General features: G+C 45.1%; 2 protein-coding genes across 2 annotated transcripts; both read left to right on the forward strand.

The window, feature by feature from the left end:
• Positions 1 to 799: 799 nt before the first annotated feature.
• Positions 800 to 7,141, forward strand: LOC144496785 (zinc-binding protein A33-like). The gene is made up of 6 exons (XM_078217327.1): positions 800 to 1,217; positions 1,305 to 1,400; positions 1,494 to 1,727; positions 3,450 to 3,472; positions 3,566 to 3,681; positions 5,692 to 7,141. The coding sequence occupies exons 1-6, from the start codon at positions 807 to 809 to the stop codon at positions 6,240 to 6,242; spliced, it is 1,431 nt and encodes a 476-aa protein (XP_078073453.1). The 5' UTR covers positions 800 to 806; the 3' UTR covers positions 6,243 to 7,141.
• Positions 7,142 to 11,347: 4,206 nt separating this feature from the next.
• On the forward strand, positions 11,348 to 21,669 carry LOC144497638 (zinc-binding protein A33-like). The gene is made up of 6 exons (XM_078219081.1): positions 11,348 to 11,758; positions 12,406 to 12,501; positions 12,587 to 12,820; positions 16,295 to 16,341; positions 16,421 to 16,536; positions 21,077 to 21,669. Exons 1-6 carry the CDS (start codon positions 11,348 to 11,350, stop codon positions 21,667 to 21,669), a joined length of 1,497 nt encoding a protein of 498 aa, XP_078075207.1.
• Positions 21,670 to 25,115: the final 3,446 nt, after the last annotated feature.

Below are 25,115 nucleotides of genomic sequence, written 5' to 3' on the forward strand. Positions count from 1 at the left end.
AAGAGGCCAGATGGCCTCCTCCTGCTCCGAGTTCTTATGTTCTTATCCTAAACATTTACTCCCTCCACCTCTGATGCACAGTTACAACAGTGCGTACTATGTAGAAGATGCACTGCAACAACTCACCAAGGCTTCTTCGGCAGCACTTCCGAAAGCCACGACTTGTACCATCTAGAGAGACCAGACAAGCAGATGCATGGCAACACCATCAGCAACAAGTTCCCTCCAAGCCACATACCACATTGACTTGGAGATATATCACCGTCCCTTCACTGCCTCAGGGTTAAAATCCTGGAACTCCCTTCCTAACAGCAATGTGGGTCTACCCACATGACTGGCTCACGAAGGCAGCTCACCACCTTCTGAAGGACAATTAGGGATGTGAAATGAATGATGTCCCCGCCAGTGACACCCACATACTATGGAATGTACATTTTTTAAAAAGGTAATTGATGGAAACCTGCACACTGATACTGATGGCCTGAAAGGGAAGTGTGGGGTGTTTGAGGAGGAGGGGGGCGGGGGGGGGGGGGGGGGGGGGCGTGGTGGTGGCGGGTGGGGTGGGGAGCGAGTTAGGTCAGGGTGGAAATGCTGGTTTGATTATGTGGTGAATGTTTTAGTTTGTTTTGGAGTCAGGTTGCAGAGTTGGCAAGTAAAAGCTGATATGTGTCATATGAATATATCTCGATTCCTCCCCTACAGGCAGTCAGAACTGAGTCTGCTGGCATGTTGGCCACAGCTACGTGCAAAGCCACAAAAACATTGAAACTAAAAGCGGTTAGAATCAGGAAGTGCTGAGAGTGAACATGGCTTCCAGACAACAGGTCCAGAGTTTGACCCAGGAGACAATTTGTTCCATTTGTCTCGATTTCTTCACCGAGCCGGTTTCACTGGATTGTGGACACAACTTCTGCCGCTCCTGTATCACCCAGTGTTGGAAAACGAAGAGGATGAACTTCTGCCCAGAATGTAGAGAGAGGTTTGTGAAGATAACTTCCAAAGTTAATTGGGCCTTAGCAAATCTGGCGGAGAAATCACGAGATCTGGTTCTGAATCAGAAGGAGAAGGGGAGTAAACTTCACTGTGAGAAACATCAGGAAGGTCTGAAGCTGTTTTGTGAAACTGACAAGAAATTAATCTGCTATATTTGTAGAGATTCACAGGAACACAAATCTCACAACTTCCAGCCGATAGACGAGGCTGCAGAGATGTATAGGGTAAAAATATACTGATATAAAATAACAATTTTTTGTACACTTCTATGTTTCAATAATGGAGAGGTTTAACTTCCACTGTAATTTCAGGATAGATTGAGTAAATGTTTACAATGGGCTACATGGAGAAAGACTTTGCTTCAAGACACCGAACAGCAACAGAAATGGAAGATTTCTGAAGTTAGGGTAAGGTCTCCCTATGCTGATTTTCTGGGATCTTGGTGAGTTTTGTTCCCTTTATCGCGGGACATTAATTATGTTTCACATTTCATTGGGCAGGAACAGCCGAGCAGTCTGCAGACCCACATCACATCCGAGTTCACTAAAATGCACCAGATTCTCACTGAGAAAGAGCAGCGTTTACTCAGAGATCTCAGGGAAGAAGAGGAGAGGATTCTAGAACCAATGGAGAAAAACTTCAATGTCATCTACTGGGAGTTAGATTGTATCGAACGAGAGATATTGGAGTTAGAGAAACAAAGGGACGAACAAGATGCAGCCAGATTTCTGGAGGTAAGTTGCTTTGTAGCGAGTCGCCACTGCATTGGCAATGCTTGAAAACAACTTGAATGATGCTAGAATAAAAGATAAATGGATAAAAGGATTTTTAAAACTGTGCTCGGTGGCGCAATGGTTAGCATTGCTGCCTCACAGCTCCAGGGACCTGGGTTCAATTCCCGGCTTGATCACTGTCTGTGTGGAGTTTGCACATTCTCCCATGTCTGTGTGAATTTCCTCTGGGTGCTCTGGTTTCCTCCCACGGTCCAAAGATGTTAGGTTGATTGGCTATGCTAAATTGCCCCTTAGTGTTCCACGATGTGTAGGTTAGCAGGATTAGTGGGGTAAATGTGTAGGGCTGTGGGGATAGGGCCTGGAGTGGGATTGTTTTCGGTGCAAACTCGATGGGCTGAATGATCTCCTTCTGCAATGTAGGGTTTCAATTATTCAAATTACTGCAGATGTTGGAATCTGAAACAAAAGCAGAAAATGCTGAAAATCTCAGCGGGTCTGAAAGCATCTGTGGGGAGACAATCTGTCAGAGCTCTGATGAAGGGTCATCCAGACTCGAAACATAGAATCATAGAATCATAGAAACCCAACAGTGCAGAAAGAGGCCATCTGGCCCATCGAGTCTGCACCGACCACAATCCTACCCAGGCCCTACCCCCATATCCCTACACATTTACCCGCTAATCCCTTTAACTTACGCACCTAAGGAGCAATTTTAGCATGGCTAATCAACCTAACCCGCACATCTTTGGACTGTGGGAGGAAACCGGAGCACCCGGAGGAAACCCACGCAGACACGTTGCCTCTATTCTCTCTCCACAGATGTTGACCTGCTGAGATTCTCCAGCATTTTCTGTTTTTGTTGTGCTGGACAATACTGGGCTATTAATGTGGTTAGAAAAGTATTTCCCCCAATTCAGTCCCTATACAGTCAATTATTTGTCAGTAAGCCCAGTAAACTATCCTCAAGAGAATTAAACTTTCCCGCCTGTGCTTCCTGCACATTTCATTAAACTGGTTCAGTTGATGTCATATGCTCATTCATTTTATTCTGCTACTTTTTTATGGGATGTGAGACTGGCTGGCAAAGCCAGCATTTGCTGCCATCCCGAATTGCTCTTCTCACTGAATGGTTTGCTCGGCCAGTTCAGTTGCCAGTTTTGGAGTCAGTCACATCTATAAGGTAAAGGAGTAGAATTAGGCCATTCAGTCCATCGAGTCTACTCTGCCGTTCAATCATGGCTGATAAGTTTCCCAACCCCATTCTCCCGCCTTTTCCCCGTAACCTTTGATGCCCTTTCCAATCAAGAACCTATCTATCGCTGTCTTAAATATACTTAATGACCTGGTCTCCATAGCCTTCTGTGGCAATGAATTCCATCGATTCGCCACCCTCTGGCTGAAGAAATTCCTCCCCCTTGGCAGAGACTAGGTAAAGATGGCAGATTTCCTTCCTGAAAGGCATTGGTTCACACAACACTCGATAATTGTTGCTATGGCCACCTTCACTGAGACTTTATGTTCCAGACTTATTAATTCGATTTAAATTTCACCAGTTACATTGTGAAAGACATAGGTTTTAAGGAGTGTCTGGAATGAAGAAAGTCCGATAGAGAGACGCGAATGTTTGGGAATATTAAGAATGCTGCCACTATTATATTCTGATTTTACATGGCCAGATACAAAGCTATGAATTGAGGCCTCTCTCTCTCTCCCTCATTTCAGGAGGAGGTTCGCCACGAGAGAAGGTATGTCATTCTCTGTACAAAGCATTGATTAATATTAATGTTTAACTCAGAAATTGATGACAATTTCCAAAATTAAAAATATCATTCTTGAAGGATTGTTCAAAACATTCAGCCGCAGACATTAGACAATGGAACACTGCCACTGGGGATATTCAAAGCACCTTTGCAATACAAAACGTGGAGGGAAATGATAGACAGCATCGACCCAGGTAAAGAGATCCCTGCGTCCATTTTTTCCAAAGTTGTAAATCTAATTCTGTAAATTGTTTGAAATTCAACCATAGCGACTGTCCGGTAGAAACTTTCCACAGTTTGTGACCGTGGAATTCACAGTAAGAAGTTTAACAACACCAGGTTAAAGTCCAACAGGTTTATTTGGTAGCAAAAGCCACACAAGCTTTCGGAATTCGACAGAGGGCTTATAGTACCAACGTCTTCCAATCGGTGGCGCTGCGCCACCACTGATGTTATTGTAGAATTGGCGCAATGGTAAAGCGGTTTGCTACAGTTTAAAGTGTCCCAAGCAGTAACTGCAATAAAGTTACTGCGAAAATCCCCTGTTCGGGTACACTGAGGGAGAATTTAGCACGGCCAATGCACCTTAACAGCGTCTTTTGGACTGTGGGAGGAAACTGGAGCACCCAGAGGAAACCCACGCAGACACGGGGAGAATGTGCAAACTCCACACAGACAGTGACCCAAGCCCGAAATTGAACCTGGATCCCTGGCGCTGTGTGACAGCAATGTTAACCACTGTGCCTCGTGCCGCACAGATGGGACCAGAATCATTTCTTATCGTTGCTCTAACAGTTAATCCCACCGTGAAATTGGTCACGTTATTGACGGCCTCAAGGGAATCCCTGATCTATGTTCAGTATTCGTCGATTGGATCATAGTGCTACCTATATGTGCAAAGGACTGTTCCCCTGTCCAATATATCGTCTGAACATTTTTGTTACACCAGTAGTGAATCCCCCAATTCTGCCATCACAGTCCCGCAGTGTTCCTTCACTCTTCAACTTCTGCTATTTGCTGCATTGTTCCCTGTCAGTGCTTGTAAGGTAAATCCCTGGCAGTGCCCACAAACGGTCCAAGGCCTGAAGGAAAATACAGATTACATATAACATACAAACTGAAGGGTGCTACATGATCTGAGCATCCCTATTCAATGTTAAATGCTTGAAGTGTTTTTGCAACTTGCTGTAGTTTTATTATAAACCCGATAAACCCTTATCTGAGGCAGGATGTCCTTGCTATAGAGGGAGTGCAGCAAAGGCTTACCAGGCTGATTCCTGGGGTGACAGGTCTGTCAGATGAGGAGAGAGTAAGTTGGTTAGGATTATATTCATTGGAGTTTAGAAGAATGAAAGGATATCTCATTGAAAGTTACAAAATTCTAACAGGGTTAGATAGCGTAGATTCAGAAAGAATGTTCCCAATGGTGGGGGAGTCCAGAACTAGAGGTCATAGTTTGAGGATAAGGGGTAAACCTTTTAGGACTGAGGTGAGGAGAAATTTCTTCACCCAGAGGGTGGTAAATATGTGGAATTCACTGCCACAGAATGTAGTTGAGGCCAAAACATTGTCTGATTTCAAGATGTAATTAAATATAGCTCTTGGGGCTAAGGGGGCCAAGGGATTGGGGGGAAGGGGGATCAGGATATTGAATTCGATGATTAGCCATGATCAAAATGAATAGCGAGCAGGCTCGAAGGGCCAAGTGGCCTTTTCCTCTTTCTAGTTTCTAAGTTTCTATGTTTCCTGCGCAGAGATTCTGGCAAAATAATAGATTAACTTCAAGACAAAGGTTAAATGCTGCAGTTGCTGGAAAGTCGAAGTAAAAACATAAAGTGCTGGAAGTTTTCAGCGGGTCAGGAGCATCTGGGAGGGAGAGAACCAAGTCAACGTCTCAGGGCAATGACATTTCATCAGAACCTGGATTTCACCAGAATGGCAATCTACGCGATACTTTAAATCTGTTTCTTTGTCCACCCCTGCTGAATATTCCCAGCATTTATTGTGTTGTCGCCTTTGTTGTTTTAATTTCATCTTGTCCTTCCATTTGATTCACAAGCTATCTTTGCAGCTTCTCTATGACTGAAACAAGCTCAAGGGCCAATAACACTCGAACTCTCCTTAAATGAGAAGTAATTTTTAAAAATAAAGCTACTCAGAATTCAAACTGATCACTCACTTGTGTTATTTCAACTTTCCCCCAGCTCCAGCCCCTCTAACTCTGGATCCGAACACAGCGAATAGAGACCTCATCCTGTCTGAGGACTGGACCAGTGTGAGACTCGGAAACAAAGAACATGAGCTCCCTGACAACCCGGAGAGGTTTGACCACTCACCCTGTGTGCTGGGAACCATAGGGTTTGTATCAGGGAGAATCTACTGGGAGGTGAAGGTGAAGAACAAGACATGGTGGGGTCTCGGCCTGGTCAAAGAGTCCATCAGCCGGAAATGGAAAGTCAAAGTGACGCCTGAGACCGGATATTGGACTGTGTGGCTATTACCCTCAAAGGGCTATGTTGCCCATACCTCTCCCTCACTCACCCCCCTCACCCCGAGTGTGAATCCCCGGAAGATCGGGGTTTTCCTGGACTATGAGGGTGGACAGGTGTCATTTTACAATGCGGACAACATGTCCCATCTCCACACTTTCACCCACACTTTCACCGAGAGAGTGTTTCCTTATTTCTGTCTGGGGATGAGGCATGGCAGCAAAAATTCAAACCCCCTGAAAATCTGTCGACCGAAAGCTCAATAACTGGAGTCCTGGCCCAGGGAGGGGACCTGACTCTCTTCACACCCGAAATTCCCTATAGCCAATATATTCCCAACACTTTCAATTCGAACTCTGTTTTTCATTTACTTGGTGCAACCGCAAGTCCAGCTCCAGACAACTGGAGGAAAAACATTCTGCAATAAAAGCAAAATACTGCAGATGCTGGTAATCTGAAATAAAAGCAGAAAGTGCTGGAGTAACTCAGCAGGTCTGGCAGCATCTGCAGAGATAGAACTAGAGTGAATCTTTCAAATCCGATATGACTCTTCTTTGCAAATGAATACTTTCTCCGGATAATATCCCTAACATCCAATCCTAACCATTGATCCACTGCACCAATTTGTTCCTATTAGACTCTCAGCCTCTGCACTGCATTAATTCACTATCATCCGGCTCCAACATTTCAGCCATTTCCCAATTTTGCTTCCATTAAACATCACCCAATAATTAAAGAGATGAGTGACGTTGTTAAAATAACTATCAGGAATGGGTTAACCATTCTCCCATTTGTGCCACAGTGGTTCGCACTGCTGCCTCACAGCGCCAGGGGCCTGGGTTCAATTCCAGTCTCGGGTCACTGTCTGTGTGGAGTTTGCACATTCTCCCCATGTCTGCGTGGGTTTCCTCCGGGTGCACCGGTTTCCTCCCGCACTCCAAAGATGTGCGGGTTACATTGAATGGTCATGCTAAATTGCCCCTTAGTGTTGGGGGATTAGAAGGGTAAATATATGGGGTTACAGGAATTGGACCGGAGCAGGATTGTTGTTGGTGCAGACTCGATGGACTGAATGGCCTCCTTCTGCGCTGTAGATTCTATGATTCTATGAGAACTGTTATTTCTAAGTGCATATGGCAGAACCTTTTATTTAAATAAATTCACCAAAAAAATAAGCCTGTCTCGGATTTCCAGGGAATTATTTTATCACTTTCATTTCATTATTAATTGCACACTAGCAATCATTGCCCATCTCTCTGTGTGTACAGCTGCCCCTTGAATGACTGCACTTTGGGTAGTGAAGAAAGCATTCTGAGGTAGTGATCTCCCCACAATTTTATACAGCGATGGTAAAGGACCTCTCCTCCTGACTCCCCTAAGTCAGATTGCAGGAGTGTGATGGAATATTCCCCACTGGTCTGGATGAGTGCAGCTCCAACAACACCCAAGAAGCTCGATCCCATCCAGGATAAAGCAGCCCTGCTTGTTTGACACCCCATCCACAAACAGTCAATCCATCCACCAGCAACACACAGTAGCAGCAGTGTGTACCATCTACGAGATGCAACTCACCAAGGCTCCTTAGATAGTTTCTACACCCAAAACCTCTACCACCTAGAAAAACAAGGACAACCGGTGCATGTGAGCACAACCAACTGCAAGTTCCCCTCCAATTCGCACACCATCCTGACTTGGAACAGTATCACTGTCCCTTCACTTTTGCTAACAGCACTGTGGGTGTACATACACCACATGTGCTGCAGTGTTTCAAGATGGCGACTCACCATCACCTTCCCACAGCAACTAGGAATGGGTAACAAAAATCCAGCCAACGACACCCAGGTCCTGTGAAATATTTTAAAAGTTGTCATTGTCAATGGGCCCAACCTAAGTTTTTTTTATATTTCATAGGGTGTAGGTATCGCTGGCAAAGTCAGCATTTGTTACTCATTCCTACTTGCCCTCGAACTGGGTAGCTTATCACACAATTTCAGAGGGAAGTGAAGAGTCAATTCCATTTCTGTGGGTATGGAGTCCATTTAGGGCAGGGGGTGTAACAATGGCAGATTTCCTTTCCTAAAGGACATTGGTGGGACATCAAACTACCGTACACAAATTGCTCTGCATTGGTTTTTATCACAGATTGGTTCCCTCAGACCAGCTAAGGATGCCTGGATTCGAATAGGACTTTACCAAGATAAATGGAGATGAAGACTTGGAAACCATTTCTTTAGAAAGAAGGTTAAAAGGAATAACAGCCATCATGGATAATGTCAGTGAAAAATCTCTCATCACCTCCATCATTGAATATAGGTGGGAGTTATCGTCCCTGTTTATTAGTCTCTTTCTCTGTTTGTATGCAGGATATATCAGAAACTAATGTACAGATTTGAAATAAACTTGGTAAACACATATGGTATGGCCCACATTAGAATTGATCACAGATCGAGAATGGCCCATGGAGGAATTGATCACAGATAGCATATGGTTCATGGAAGAATTGATCACAGTTGGGTATGGCCCATGAGACGATTGATCACAGATAGGGTATGGCCCATGATAGAATTGATCACAGATGGGGCTTGGTCCACATTAGAATTGATCAGGGATAGGGTATGGCCCACAAATAAATTGGCAAATATGTAGGTCGAGATCCTGGAGTGTTTTTAAAGGATCCATTCATATTGGGCAAAGTGACTATTTTTAAAAATGTTGCTGCTTGCCTCAGCATTTTCAGGTTTACAGTTAGTAACTACTGAGGTGCCTTAACTATCAAATATTTGCAGTTTATACTAATAACATGGACAAAGAGGCTGATAGCAATGAATCCAATTATTATTTATTTATTTGTCACAAGTAGGCGTACATGAAGCCACTGTGAAAGTCCCCTAGTTGCCACACTCCGGCACCTGTTCGGGTACACTGAGGGGGTTTGCTCCTAAAGGTGTACATTGATGAGAAATGGACAGTTTAACTGAATGGGCAACAAGATGGAACAGTCTTGTTTTTCACTTGTTATGAAGAATAAAAAATTGTTTTTTAAAAAATGAGTATAACTTCTAAATACTGATATCTCTGAATTAAAGCAAATTACTGCGGATGCTGGAATGTGAAACCAAAAGGGAAAATGCTGGAAAATCTCAGCAGGTCTGGCAGCATCTGTAAGGAGAGAAAAGGGCTGACGTTTCGAGTCCAGATGACCCTTTGTCAGAGCTGATATCTCTGAATCCTTGTCCAGAAGATGGCAGAAGTGATCCACTCTTACCCCTTCGCTTGCTTGCCCTGGGGTATGAAGTTTCAATCACAGACAGTGATGCAGGTGAAAACGAAAGCTTCAAGAACGAGTTTCATCCACACAGAAATGAAAGAGTTTGGGGGGCATTTCCAGTACCTGCTGCTTTAATTTGCTTTCACTATTTATTTTCGCTGAACTGGGCATTTGATTTCCCATCACCTAAACAGAGCAACAACTTGCCTTCAGTTTCCAGTTACAAGGTGGCGCGATGGTAGCTTTACTGAACTTGACATGCTGATGTGTTGCGGATGTTGAGTTCTAATCCCACCACCGTGGGAATTTAAACCCAATTAGTAAATCTGACCTAATAGTGACTTTACCTCAATTAATGGCGATGGTGAATCTAGAAAATTGCAATTTAAACAAAAACCATCTGGTTCACTAGTGTACTTCAGGTGAGGAAATCTGCCGTCTTTACCCAGTCTGACCTACAACAGTGTGATTGACTCTGACCTGCCCTCTGACACGATCCAGCCAAGCCACACAGTTCAAGGAGAGTTAGGGGATGAACAACTGGCCCTGATCTGGTCCAAATGCCATGACAGGGCAAAAGAAATAGTTTAGATTGTGTTGTTGGGATTGCTTATCAGCACTTGGCAATCAGACTTGCTTTAATTAACAGAAACAAAACAACTGCTTAGAAACTAGAAGGAATCAAATGACTCAAAAAAATTCCCCAGAGGCATCTCCATTGTCAAATTCGACACTGTTTTTTTTAGAGTGAGAAAACTTTCGTGTGTTGTAATCTGTTGAGCTGCATTGATCATAGAATCCCTACAGTGCAAGAGGCCATTCAGCCCATTGAGTCCGCACCATCCCTCCAGAGCATCCCATCCAGGCCCTATCCCAGTTACCCCACGCATTCATTATGGCTAATCCACCTAAACATGTGGACGTGAAAGAGACTCCAGGATGGGTATGTTGTCTACCTGGTGCCAGGGTCCAGGATATCTCTGAACGGACAGAAAGCATTCTGAAGGGAGAGGGTGAACAGCCAGAGGTCGTGGTACATATTGGTACTAACGACATAGGCAGGAAGAGTGATGAGGTCCTGCAGCAGCAGTTTAGGGAGTTAGGTAGAAAGTTAAAAAGCGGGACTTCTAGGGTTGTAATCTCAGGATTACTCCCTGTGCCACATGCTAGTGAGGCCAGGAATAGGCAGATAGTGCAGCTCAACACGTGGCTAAACAGCTGGTGTAGGAGGGAGGATTTCAGATATCTGGACCATTGGGGTCTCTTCCGGGGCAGATGGGACCTGTACAAGAAGGATGGGTTGCATCTAAACTGGAGGGGCACAAATATTCTGGCCGGGAGATTTGCTAGTGTCACACAGGAGGATTTAAACTAGTTTGGCGGGGGGGTGGGACCCAAAGCAAAGGTGAATTAGCTGAAGGGGAACGAGAGAGTAGGGCCAGTGAGACTCAGAGAAACAGCAGGCAGGGTGGGATTGCAAATCAGAGAGGGTCTGGTGGACTGAAGTGCATTTTGTTCAATGCAAGAAGTGTAACAGGTAAGGCAGATGAACTTAGAGCTTGGATTAGTACTAGGAACTATGGTGTTGTTGCCATTGTAGAGACTTGCTTAAGGGAAGGACAGGATTGGCAGCTTAACATTTCAGGATATAGATGTTTCAGGTGTGATAGACAATAATAAATTAAATCAAATCAAATCAGAGGCGCAGATAATATTTACTGGAACGCTGCTATAAATGCAAATCAATCAGCAAGTCCATTCCACAACCTTCTCAATCCGCCGCCTTTGGCCCGCCTTCATATTTTCCGTTTGGTGTTTTTTTTAAGATCCCTTCTCATTGTTGAGAGCGAAACCATATCTGGAAATACCTGCAGCACAGCATTCAGCTGCACCGAAACCCTTCCAGGTGTGGGCCAAAACTCACTCGCTGGTGAAATTTCTCTCAATATATGCCCCGTTCCTGGAAACTCCTCGCTTAAGGAAGGCGAAGAGGGCTTCCCCCTCCCTCCCTCTCCACCCCACTCCTCCCCTTGGATAACATCCAACCCCACACGAATATTAAAAGCGAAATGCGTCTCGAACACCAAGCGCACAAGTGTCAACATGACTTCCAAGCAGCAAGCGCAGGATCTGGCCAAGCTAACAGAGGAGGCAATTTGCCCCATTTGCCTCGATTACTTTACCGACCCGATTATACTGCAGTGCGGTCACAACTTCTGCAGCTCCTGTATCTCCCGGAGCTGGGGAAGCGAGAAGGTTTACACCTGCCCGCAGTGCAGAGGGAAGTTTAAGAAGAAAACCTTCAGGGCGAACCGCGTTTTGGCGAACCTGGCCGAGAAAGCTCGGAAACTTTCGCTCGATCAGATAGAGAAATTGTACTGTGCCAAGCACCAGGAAGAACTGAAACTCTTCTGTGAGACGGACAAGAAACTGATCTGCTCCATTTGCAGAGATTCGCGGGAGCACAGATCTCACGAGTTTCTGCCGTTGGACGAGGCAGGGGAGATGCACAGGGTAAAATCGGAGACTTCTCGCTTCTTGTAATCTAGCTGTCCATTGTGTGTGTCAACATCTGGTGGCAAATACCATTAGCTTTCGGAGCGCTGCTCCTTCGTCCGATGGAGTGGAAATTTGCTACCAAATAAACCTGTTGGACTTTAACCTGGTGTTGTTAAAACTCTTACTGTGTTTACCCCAGTCCAACGCCGGCATCTCCACATCTGGTGGCACAGTGGTTAGCACTGCTGCCTCACAGCGCCAGGGACCCGGGCTCGATTCCCGGCTTGGGTCACTGTCTGTGTGGAGTTTGCACGTTCTCCTCATGTCTGCGTGGGTTTCCTCCCACACTCCAAAAATATGCAGGTTAGGTGGATTGGCCATGCTAAATAGTCCCAAAATGTGCAGATTAGGTGGATTAGCCATGGTAAATTGCCCTTAGCGTCCCAAGATATGCAGGTTAGGTGAATTGGCCATGATAAATTGCCCCTTAGTGTCCCAAGCGGTGTAAATTAGGAGGATTAGCGGGGAAAATACATCGAGTTATGGGAATAGGCCTGGGAGGGTTGCTCTTTTGGAGAGCCGGTGCAGCCTCGATGGGCCGAATGGACTCCTTCTGCACTGTAGGCATTCTATGATTCGTTTATTTGTTACTTAAATCCCAGGACCAACTGAAAACATCCTTAAATTCAGTTGCAAAGAGGAGGAGTTGGGCTCTGGACTGCGAACGGCAGCAGAAGCGACTGATTTTCGAAGTTAAGGTAAGGTGCTGGTTTTCTGGGATCTCGGTTAGTTTTGTTCCCTTTATCGCGAGACATTAATAATGTTTCACATTTCATTGGGTAGGAACAGTCAAACAGTCTGCAGACCCACATCACATCCGAGTTCACTAAAATGCACCAGATTCTCGCTGAGAAAGAGAAACATTTACTCAGAGATCTCATGGAAGAAGAGGAGAAGGTTCTGGATTCAATGGAGAAAAGCCTCAGTTTAATACAAGAGGAGTTAGACCGCACTCTGCGGGAGATGTCAGACTTACAAGAACTGCTGAAGGAACAGGACACAATTACATTTCTGACGGTAAGCGGTCTTTCTTTCGGAATCAAATGATACAATGTGGATTATACTTGACAAGAACTGGTACACAACAGCTCCACACAACAGCTGGCCTTCGGAGAACTTCCATGATCGACCTGTTTCGCTGCAAGAGTGGCTTGTGAGGAATTTTAGAGGGAACTGTGTTTGACAGTTTGGAGGCAAACAATACGGGTGAACCTGAAGCAATGACGAGACCTCTGAACTCTGATCCTGCAGGAATAGTTTAACTTTAGCGCTTTAACTGCTCGAGATTGGGATCATTATTGGTCACTAGTTGTTGCTCACTTTTCCACAGCTCAAACTTTTATTCCTTCTGCAGGAGAAAGTGAGAGAGTGCTTGAGAGAAGGGTAGAGAAAATGAGGGAGAGGGAGAGATGGGCTGACGGAAACAGAGAGACACAGAGCTTGATAGTATTCTGGTGATTTGAGAATGAATGTGGTAAATCCTATACTGAATTGCACACTGCAGAGTAATTCCGCAAAATACCTTCTGGGGGCGCCCTTGCGCCGCCTATATTACAGAGGTTATCGGGCGCAGGAAGGTGTTATTGGACCCAACGTCGAGAAGCTTCTCCTGAATTGGGGTTATTGCTGACTACCTTATATTTTTAGCCCCAAGTTTCGCTGTCCCTTTCATCTACCACATCCTCACAGGTCCCGTCATCCCCTCAAGCCTTTCCTTTTCTGTCAGCACGGCATTGAGGTTCCCTCAGATATCCTGACTGCGTCTTTATACCGTGTATATTGACACCGTGGCTGGCAACACCCGAGTTACGCTATTGGCATCCACCCCAACATTCCCTCCTCTCTCCTCCCCCCGTGTATTCCCCTCTCCAGCCGGAGGGTCTGTTGTTAGGGGCAACTCTTACACCTTCAGAGCTCTGACAAAGGGTCATCTGGACTCGAAACGCCAGCTCTTTTCTCTCCTTACGGATACTGCCAGACCTGCTGAGATTTTCCAGCATTTTCTCTTTTGGTTTCAGATTCCAGCATCCACAGTAATTTGTTTTTACCCAATGTCCGGGGAATTACCAGCGACAGGAAAGTAGTTTAAGTTTATTTATTAGTGTCACAAGTAGGCTTACATTAACACTGCAATGAAGTTATTGTGAAAATCCCCTAGTCGCCACACTCTGGCGCCTGGTCGGCGACATTGAGGGAGAAGTTAGCATGGCCAATGCACCCTACCAGCACGTCTTTGGACTGAGGGAGGAAACCAGAGCATCCGGAGGAAACCCACACAGACATGGGGGAATGTGCAGACTCTGCACAGATGGTGATCCAAACCAGGAATCAAACCCAGGTCCCTGGCAATGTGAAGCAGCAGTGCTGATCACTGTACCAAGTAAAGACATGTTGAATTGTAACTGTTGTGGTAGGTATGGCTCTATGTATGTCAATGGTGTCAATGTCAGTGGATTAGTATCCAGAGGCCCAGTCTACTATTGCTCCATGGGCACAGGTTCGAATCCCACCATTGTTACTGCTGGAATATAAATCCAATTATAGAAAATAAATGGAATTGTGAACTGCTCTCAGTTGCTGTCATCGATTGCTGTCAAAACCCAACTGCCTCACTAATGAAGGAAAATAAATCTGCCATTCTTACCTGGTCTGGCCTACATGTGACTCCATCCAGGCCCACAGCAATGTGGCTGATTCAACAACTTGGAGTTCAACAACAAAATGCTGGCCTTGCCAGCAACCCCTACATCCTGAGAAATAATGAAGAAACACCCAGATTAAATCCTTTTCACCAGCACCCATGGCAAATGACAACTATGATTCGCAGCTAGGCAATGACCATCTCCAACAAGAGAAGATCTAACCATCGCCTCTCGACATTTAGTGGCATTGCCATCACTGAGTCCCCCACTATCAACCTCCTTGGGGTTACCATTGATTAGAAACTGAACTAGCCATGTAAGTACTGTGGCTACCAGTGCCCAGGCCAAAGCATAGGAATGGTGAGTAACTCACCTCCTGACTCCCTAAAGCCTGTCCAACATTTACAAGGCACAAGACAGGAGTATAATGGGATACTCTCTACTTGGCTGGATGAATGCAGCTCCAACAATATTCAAGAAGCTTGACACCACCCAGGACACAACAACCCACTTGATTGCTAAGCCTTCCACAAACAAACTCCCTCAACCACCAATGAACAGAGACAACCGTGTGTACCATCTACCAGATGCAGTGCGGTTGACTCTTAAATGCCCTCAAGGATGGGCAATCAATGTTGGCCCAGCCAGCGACATCCACATCCCATGAATTAATAAGAAAAAAAGATACACTACAGGAGCTCAGCAAGGCTCTTTACACAACAACTTCCAAACCCATGACCACTTCCATTTAGAAGGACAAGAGCAGCAGATACTGGAACGCCACCACCTGGATGTTTCCCTCCAAGTCACTCACCATCCTGACTTGGAAATACATCGCCATTCCTTTACTGTCACTGGGTCGAAATCCTGAAACTACTTTGCTAACAGCACTGTAGGTGTATCTACACCTCAGGCACTGCAGTGGTTCAAGAAAGCAGCTCACAACTACCTTCTGATGGGCAACTAGGGATGGGCAATAAATGCTGGACTAGCCAGCGACATGAACCTCCCACAAATGATTGTTCTGCTGAGTGCTGATGCCAACATCCTTGCTGTGGGAAAACCCATTGCAAAACTACAGCAGGAAAAGTAAAGATATAAGTTACCAGCAGAAATAATACATGCTCTAAGAAATGAGACTGTTCCCAATTTTAATTCAATGATGTAAATCCTGGACAATATACCATAATCCATGGAACTTTGCAGTCTAAATCATTGCACACTTATTCACTTCACCCGTGTCTAAGAAAGGATGCACTGGCCTTAGAGACGATCCAGCGGAGGATCACAATCCTGGGAATGAAAGACTTGATGTATGAGGAGAAGTTGAGGAGCCTGGGTTTGTACTCGATGGAGCTTATCAATGTGAGGGGATCTCATTGAAAGGCCTGGATAGAGTGGATGTGGAGAAGATGTTTCCAATAATAAGAGAGACTAGGATCTGAGGGCACAGCCTCAGAGTAAAGAGACAACCCTTTAAAACTGAAATGAAGAGGAATTTCTTCAGGTGGTGAATTAGTGGATTTCATTGCCACAGAAGACTGTGGAGGTCAAGTCATTGAGTGTACTTAAGAAAGAGATAGGCTCTTGATTGATAAGGTGCTCAAAGGTTATGGGGAAAAGGTGGGAGAATGGGGTTGAGAAACTTATCAGCCATGATTGAATGGTGGAGCAGGACACAATGGGCCGAATGGCCGAATTCTACTCCTATATCCTACAGTCTTATATGTCTGATCTGTGTTGTTCCTTCAGCGAGGCAGGCCAATGATTACTAATCAGTAACATGTTTGCAAATATGTTCTTGATCTGTCACAGAATTCTGATTACCGTTTCCCACATCTCCCCACAGATCTATGTCTCTGCTTCGTTTCAAGGTGAAGTTTTCAAAGGCCGGAGGTATGGCGGTCTCTGTATTGACACATACGTGAGTCTAGTAAATTAAACGGATTGATGCTGACTTGTTTGATATTGACAGGATTGGCCAGATGGAATCTGCACCGCCACCGGCAACTGGTTCTGTGTCACTGGGAATAGCCAAAGAACTCTTTCAGTACAAAACCTGGAAAGACATGATCGGCAGTCTCAGCCTAGGTAACAGGGTGTTCTGTCTCTCCATTTCAAACTTTGCATGTTCATATTTATTTTTTAAAAGGATCATTCTTGGGATGTGGGCGTCGCTGGCTGGTCAGCATTTATTGTGGAGATGCCGGCGTTGGACTGGGGTAAACACAGTAAGAAGTTTAACAACACCAGGTTAAAGTCCAACAGGTTTATTTGGTAGCAAAAGCCACACAAGCTTTCGGAGCTCTTAGCCCCTTCTTCAGGGCTAAGAGCTCCGAAAGCTTGTGTGGCTTTTGCTACCAAATAAACCTGTTGGACTTTAACCTGGTGTTGTTAAACTTCTTACAGCATTTATTGCCCATCCTAGTGCCTGAGGGCAGTTGAGAATCAACCACATTGCTGTGGCTCTAGAGTCACATATAGGCCAGACTTCCTTACCCGAAGGACATTGCGACAATTAACAATGGTTTCATGGTCATCAGTAGATTCTTAATTCCAGATATTTTTTATTGAATTCAAATTCCACCATCTGCCGCGGCAGGATTCGAACCCGGGACCCCAGAACATTGGCTGACTTTCTGAATTAACAGTCTAGTGATAATACCACTAGGCCATCGCTTCCCGTGTGGTGTTCTTTCCTGCAACTGTATCCAAAATAGGAGACAGAAGGCCATTTGTCCCATCAAGCCCATAGAATTAAATCCCTAACCCCGCTTTTCTCCCTGACTCCCATAACATTTGACTGCATTCGAAAGTAGCAATCTATCTAAGCCAGCCTAGGATACATTGAATGACCCAATCTTAATTGTTCTTTCCAATTCTCTTCCCACACCCAGTGGTGCACTGAGGCAGGATTGTGTCTGTTTCCATAGCTAGTATGGAACAGATTGTCAGAGGCTTATAGCTTGAGGGGCGCCACTTCACATCAAGCCAGCCATTGGAGTGTTGGAAGGATTTGCTATTCAACCTGTTTAGCCATCAAGTTCTGGGATGGGACTTAAACCCAGTGCTTCTGGGCTCAGGGGCAGGGATGATACCCATTGCGCCATTAAGCTAGCAAATTCCAAATTTAACCACACCATGAAGAAGACATTCCATCTCATCTCTCTCTTAAATGGGAGATCCCTTATTTTTAAACATTGACTCCTAGTCCTAGATCCCCAGTGAGGTGAAAAATCCTCTCAGCATCAACCCAGCCGAGCCCCTTCAAAACGTTTTGTGTTCTGATAAGATTGCCTCTCATTCTTCTAAACTCCAATGAGTACAGGTCCAACCTGCTCAACGTTTCCTCCTAAGAGAAGAGCAAGTTAAAAGGAGATTTTATTGAGCTCTTCAGAATCGTTGGCAACATCAGAGCGAGTAGACAGAGAAAATGCAACCATTAATAGAAAGGTCAGGAACCAAAGATGATGGATTTCAAATGAGGAAAAGAAGCAAAGCGACTTAAACAAATGTATTTTCAAGCAGCGAGTGATTAGGATCTGGAATTTTCTGCCTGTGAGTGAAGCAGATACAGGGTCAATCAGGGCTTTCAAAGAGGAATTGGATAAGCCCACGAGGGGGTGAAATTAAGGGGAAAGTGCGAATGAGTGAGGCCATCAGAGAGCTACCAAGGATAAGATTAACGAAATGGACCCCTTAAGTGCTATACCCATTCTATAGAGTCATAGGGTCATAGCGTCATACAGCACAGAAAAGGCCCTTTGGTCCAACGATTCTGCACCGGCAATATCTACCACCAAAGGCGCACTAATCCCATTATCCTGCACTTGTCCCATATCCTTGAATGTTATACTTCAAGTGCTCATCCAAATATTTTTTAAAGGTTGTAAGGTTTCTGGCCTCGACTACCTTCCCAGGCAATGCATTCCAGATTTCCACCACCCTCTGAGTGAAAAAGTTTTATCTCAAATCCCCTCTGAGTCTCCTGCCCCTTAATCTAAAACCATGCCCCTCGAGATTGACCCCGCAACCAAGGGGAATAGCTGTTCCCTATCCACCCTGTTCATACCCCTCATAATCTTATACACCTCAAGCATGTCCCCCCTCAGCCTTCTCTACTATATAAAGAAAACAATCAAACCCTAACTAGTCTCTCCTTATAGCCCATTTGCTCCATCCCAAGTAACATCCTGGTGAACCTCCGCTGTACCCCCTCTAGTGCTAACTCATCCTTCCTCTAGTGAGGTGACCACATCAGTACTGAAGCTGTGGCCTAACCAACCAACAACTCAAACATTACCTCCTTGTTGTTATATACTATACCATGACTGATGAAAGCAAGTGTCCCATATGCATTCTTAACTATCCTTTTAACATGCTCTGCTGACCTCTATGGTTCAACAAAATCAGCCTCATATCGGCAGTTCTGCATTAATACAATATTCAAATAGAACGTAATTCGATCCAATCAGCACTTTCCAACTCTCATATTTAAGCACCTTTTGCTCCTTGTGGGTGTCACAAACGTCTCCATTTTCACCTGGTCTGCTTTGAAACCACTGCCAAGATGGAGTTCCGATAGGCATTCCAAACACTGACCCAGTGACCATAAGGCTAATTATTTTGCACCAGGTATCCAATATCGGGTACACAGATCATTGGACATCCCCCCAATCCCATTGCTTGAATCATGAGTCTTGATGAAACACCACAACTGGATTTAGTGGTGGGGACAGAATGGCAAAGGAGAAACACTCTGTGACATAGATGTGACTGTCTCTCAGTGTCTGACATCATAAAGATTACACTAGTAAAGACAAATTTAGTTATTGGTGTATTTGTCTCATTCCCCAATCAGAAATCTCCAAATATGTTCATCAATAATAAAGGGGGAGGTGGCTAGATGGGTGGAGAACTGGCTTGGTCACAGAAGACAGAGGGTGGTAGTGGAAGGGTCTTTTTCCAGCTGGATGCCTGTGACTAGTGGTGTTCCACAGGGCTCTGTATTGGGACCTCTGCTGTTTGTGATTTATATAAACGATCTGGAAGAAGGTGTAACTGGGGTGATCAGTAAGTTTGAGGATGACACGAAAATGGCTGGACTTGCAAATAGTGAGGAATATTGTCAGAGGCTACAGAAGGATATAGATAGGCTGGAAATTTGGGCAAAGAAATGGCAGATGGAGTTCAAACCAGATAAATGCGAAGTGATGCATTTTGGTAGAACTAACGTAGGGGGGAGCTATACGATAAATGGCAGAACCATAAAGGGTGTAGATACGCAGAGGGACCTGGGTGTGCAAGTCCACAGATCCTTGAAGGTGACGTCACAGGTGGAGAAGGTAGTGAATAAGGCATATGGCATGTTTGCCTTTATAGGACGGGGCATAGAGTATAAAAGTTGGGGTCTGATGTTGCAGTTGTATAGAACGTTGGTTCGGCCGCATTTGGAATACTGCGCCCAGTTCTGTTCGCCACACTAGCAGAAGGACATGGAGGCTTTAGAGAGAGTGCAGAGGAGGTTTACCAGGATGTTGCCTGGTATGGAAGGGCTTAGTTATGAGGAAAAATTGGGTAAACTGGGGTTGTTCTCACTGGAAAGACGGAGGATGAGGGGTGACCTAATAGAGGTGTATAAAATTATGAAAGGCATAGATAGGGTGAACGGTGGGAAGCTTTTTCCAAGATCAGTGGTGACGATCACGAGGGGTCATAGGTTCAAGGTGAGGGGGCGGAGGATTAACACGGATATCAGAAGGACGTATTTTACACAGAGGGTGGTGGGGGCCTGGAATGCGCTGCCGGGCAAGGTGGTGGAGGCGGACACACTGGGAACGTTTAAGACTTATCTAGATAGCCACATGAATGGAGTGGGAATGGAGGGATACAAAAGAATGGTCTAGTTTAGACCAGGGAGCGGCGCGGGCTTGGAGGGCCGAAGGGCCTGTTCCTGTGCTGTATTGTTCTTTGTTCTTTGCACTCACCTGAAATAAACATCTTCATTTCAACCATCAAAGGTCCAGTGCTTCTTAAATATATTGATACGTTAGAAGGTGCAACAGAAATTCGCCAGAACTACCTTGGGGCCAAAGGACTAAAATTATGAAGTCAGATTGTGTAAATTAGTTTGTAATCTCTTTAATAGGGTTTTTAATAGGCTCTTTAATAGAAGATTATGCAGTTACCTAACTGCAGTTTGGGTCTCCATATGTAAGGAAGAATATGCTTGTCTTAGAAGTGAAGAAGAGGATGATCCTTCCATAAAAATATACACACGATTCAAATCGGAGGTAACAGGGAGATGTCCCTTTATAAATAGGACCGTCAAGCCTTCAGCGATCAGATTATTGTATCAGTAGATAATTACAGAGAGCTATCAGCACACAGATAGTTTTCAATTCCAGAGAGACTAGATGAAGAGCTGCCACTACCTACCTCACCCCCGCCTCCCACTCCCTCCCTCCCACACCTCCCTCCCCACCCCCGCACCTCCCTGCCACTCCTCACACATCACCAAACCAATCACTATTAAATTGTGCAGCGGAGCAGGAGATTACAAAGAAAAGTGTTTGGATAGATCCAAACAACATTTTCATTCACTGACTGTGTTATTGTAACTTTCCCCCAGCTCCAGCCTCTCTGACTCTGGATCCGAACACAGCGCATCCCTGGCTCATCCTGTCTGAGGACCGGACCAGTGTGAGACTCGGAGACAAACGGCAGCCGCTCCCTGACACCCCGGAGAGGTTTGATCATTCTCCTTGTATCCTGAGCTTAGAGGGATTTGCATCAGGGAGACATTACTGGGAGGTGGAGGTGGGAGATAATGCTGACTGGAGTGTGGGGGTGACCCGAGAGTCTGCCGAGAGAAAAGGGGACATCGACCCACAACCTGAGATCGGATACTGGACAGTGGGACTGGGAAATGAAAGTGGGTATTTTGCCCTCACTTCCCCCTTATGGACCCCCCTCACCCCAAGTGTGAATCCCCGGAAGATTGGGGTTTTCCTGGACTATGAGGGTGGAGAGGTGTCATTTTACAATGCGGACAACATGTCCCATCTCCACACTTTCACCCACACTTTCACTGAAAGAATCTTTTCCATTTTCAGTCTAGGATGTTTTAGTGGTAAGAAAACCTCTGGAGTTCCCAGACCCCTGAGGCTCAAAGGCCACAGTGAAAGTCATGCCTGTAAAATACTTTCCCAGGTGACAGAATAAGGAATATGGCCAAATATTGATTCAGTCTGCTGCCTTGTGTCTGAGATGGAACATTTGCAGTTTTTTGATTTTCCGTATTCTCTATTAGCATTCTGAGTTTCTGACTTTCTTTAGTTCTGGGTGCCTGACTAAGGAACTTCTAAAATCCAATCCTATTTACTCCTGTTACCTGTGCTAGGAATATTCCCGGGTTTGCAGATCACAAACTGACTCGTGTCTGCATAATGGACCTTCCTAGTTTCTGAATCTCTCCACTTCCACTAATGTGCAACAAACTATTCAATCTTCCATCTCATTCACTGAGCAGCGTCAATTGAGAATCTAGCTCCCAGCAGAAAATAGATGTAATCCACCAAATAACGGCTCCCTCTTTCTCTTCCTGGCAGTAGAGGATTCCTGGTCAAACTATTTTGGAATAGATCCCTTTGCAGTCAACAACCACAGCTTGGGAACTCATCTCTAATTTCCATGGCTTGCTAGGCCATTCCACAGAACAGTTAACAGTCAACTATGTTGCTGTGAATCTGTAATCACATGTAGGCCAGGCCAGGTAAGAATGGCAGATTTCCATTAAAGACATTAGATGGCAATGGTTTCATGGGCATCTCCACTTCATGGACATCATCAGACCTTTTCTTTGCTGAATTCAAATGTCACCATCTGCCATGAGAAGGTTTGAACCCAGGTTCCCAAAGCTATCTTCAGGTTCTCTGGATTACTAGTCTAATGAAAAACCTGCTACACCATCACCATCGGAAAGATGTAGGAGCCTGGTGCTGTTTAACTACAGGAAGAAAATATGGGAATTAAGAGGCCAGTGGGTTATTTTTCACATAAGTTCATTGTGCAACAGAAGAAATACTGAGCTGTGAAAAAGGAGACTTTGGGTCCGATTTTACCATCGCGTTGCACCCGTTTTCGGGTGCAAAAACTTGGTAAAGTCGGGCGTGAGGCAAATAGCATGATCCACACCCACCTCCATGCCCGTTCCCCCTTTACCAAGGCCCAAAAATGGGCGTGATCGGCACCGCACCCAAAACAGGCGCGACGGCAATTTAAATGCATTTAAATTGACTTAATGGGTTGGATGCCCAAACTTACCTGCATTTCCCCCTTTACCATCGCGTTCGCCCGTCCAGATTCGGCACAAAACAGACATGGTCCGCAAAGGTCTGTTTTGGGCGCTCCAGCTCCTGAAGAGGTAAGTTCAGAGCTTCCAGCGGTTCCCTGACTCAGATCGGTGGTGGGGGGGAGGGAAGCAGGTCAGATCGTTCTCTGGTGGGGTGGGGGACGAGGGAGGCGGGCCAGATCATTCTCTGGGGAGGGGGAACGAGGGCCAGATGGATTTCTGGTGTTGGGGGGGGGGGGGGGGGGGGGGGAGGGGGGGGCGGGGTCCGCTGCAAATCTGCGTGCGATTGGTGGGGGCGGGGGAGTGAGGCAGGGGGTCGTGGGTAGTGGGGGGGCGGGTGGTGGATAAGGAGGACTGTTACGTTGCGGCCTGGGAGCGATGTGGCAGGGGAGCATTTTTCAATTTTGTTTTACTGTGCATGTGTAGTTGAGGCTCCGATCGGAGCAGCAGCTTTTCGGGTGTGAGAAGCGCCGCCCACAGGCTCCTGCAGCGCGATTCAGAATTGTAGCTTTTCTTTCAGGCTGAGTGCGTGTGGGGCGCCGGAGAACGGGGTTTACAAGTCGGATCTGGATCACGCCCAGATTCAGCACTTAGAATCAAAATGGTAAAATCGGGCCCTTTAAGTTAGTTCTGGCTCTGCAGCATCATGAAGTGTATGTTGCAAGCAACTCTTCAGAGATGATTTTATATAATGACCATAATCCCTCGACGTTTCTGGAAAAATGACAAGATAAAAACGCCAGGCTGTTCTGATGGAATTCATTGTCACAACAATTCAATTTGAAAATAATACATTCGGCTGGATGGGCGAATGACATCATGGATATGTTATATGCACTTCGAGTTCAAAAGGACTTGGATGTCAAAATTCGAAAATGGACTGGAACGAACTTTATTCTTGCCAAATACTTGTGTATATTTTCCTTTTTGATGCATGTACATTATATAATACATATATAAGAAGTGGGTTGAGGAAAATGTCTTTAGAAATATGATGCTTCATTTTTGTCTTGGGAAATGTGATGATATGTTTATATTTTTCAATGCTATGTATATATTCTGTGCAGATAAGGAAAGCTGCATCTTTGGGTGTCCAGGGTTACTCAAAAGAGAAGTTGTTATGCTGAAATAGTTTGTGCAGTCTAATGAATGAAAGAGTAAAGGTGTAACCTCTTTGCATTTGTAATGAAGCCTTGTGGTCAGTTTTAGTTTACAGGTAAACAGAATAGGTTGGAAATTTACATTTAGGGTTCAGTGATGAAATTGCTGTGTAATTATTGCATCTCAAGAGAGGTTCAAAGATGGCAAGGAATGTTGCCATTTTATAGCAGAGTCTTGAGTGAACAGGGACAGATATTATAAATGTTGCTGATCCAAAATAGAAGTAATGTAGAAACATGGAAGATTTTAATATTTTGGGAACTTAATTTTAAAAAGATTTGTGAAGACAATCATTGAATCACTACAGTGAAGAAGCTTCAGATAAGCACGTGAATATACAAGGAATAGAGGGATATGGACCAAGGGCAGGCAGAGGGATTAGTTTAATTTGGCTTCATGTTCAGCACAATATTGTGGGCCGCAAGGTCTGTTCCTGTGCTGTATTGTTCTATGTTCTATGTAAAAGGCCATTTGCACCGACTCTCTGACAGAGTCTTACCCAGGCACTCTTCCCCACCCTTACCCTGTAAACCCACATTTACCATGGCTAATCCATCTAACCTATACATCTTGGGACAATTTAGCATGGCCAATCCACCTAACCTGCACATCTTTGGATTGTGGGAGGAAACCGGAGTATGCAGAGGGAACCCATGCAGATACAGGGAGAATTTGCAAACTCCACACATACAGTTACCCGAGGCTGGAATTGAACCTGGATCCTGGAGCTGAGGGCTGTGCCACCCATTTTCCCCATTAGTAGCGGGGTCAATAATCAATAACAATGGGAAGCAAATATGGAAGTGTGCGGAGGAGATTTCTGAGAGCAGGTTTTAAGCTGGAGGGAGATGCTGTGGGGGAAGCCCACTGAAGATGATCTTCTTTGTGTTGAAGTTACTGTGGGGGATTTCACTGAAGGCCAGCTCCTTTGTTTTGACTGTGAAAGGTGTTTGAATGAAGAACACAAGTGAGGCCAAGAGAATATTTGTCCTGTGAAACAGTTTGTTTTGAATCTGCCTTTGGAAAATCTCATCATGGCGTTTTGGTTCTGAGAAGTCATAGAATATATTTCTCCTTGCAGTGAAAGCCAATTTCTTAAATTGGGGAACATGGATTTCATTGTTAAGAATTTATTATAGCTGTTGCCAAAACGTTG

The sequence above is a fragment of the Mustelus asterias genome, chromosome 8 (assembly GCF_964213995.1).
Source record: "Mustelus asterias chromosome 8, sMusAst1.hap1.1, whole genome shotgun sequence".
In the NCBI taxonomy this organism is placed as follows: Eukaryota; Metazoa; Chordata; class Chondrichthyes; order Carcharhiniformes; family Triakidae; genus Mustelus; species Mustelus asterias.

What these genes read in the sequence shown, in the direction of transcription:
- LOC144497638 (XM_078219081.1), top strand. Translation starts at nt 11,348, where the DNA reads ATGACTTCCAAGCAGCAAGCGCAGGATCTGGCCAAGCTAACAGAGGAG. An exon ending in AGGCAGGGGAGATGCACAGG is followed by an intron (nt 11,759 to 12,405) that starts GTAAAATCGGAG and finishes CTTAAATCCCAG; the next exon opens with GACCAACTGAAAACATCCTT. An exon ending in GACTGATTTTCGAAGTTAAG is followed by an intron (nt 12,502 to 12,586) that starts GTAAGGTGCTGG and finishes TTCATTGGGTAG; the next exon opens with GAACAGTCAAACAGTCTGCA.
- LOC144496785 (XM_078217327.1), top strand. Translation starts at nt 807, where the DNA reads ATGGCTTCCAGACAACAGGTCCAGAGTTTGACCCAGGAGACAATTTGT. An exon ending in AGGCTGCAGAGATGTATAGG is followed by an intron (nt 1,218 to 1,304) that starts GTAAAAATATAC and finishes CTGTAATTTCAG; the next exon opens with GATAGATTGAGTAAATGTTT. An exon ending in GATAGACAGCATCGACCCAG is followed by an intron (nt 3,682 to 5,691) that starts GTAAAGAGATCC and finishes ACTTTCCCCCAG; the next exon opens with CTCCAGCCCCTCTAACTCTG.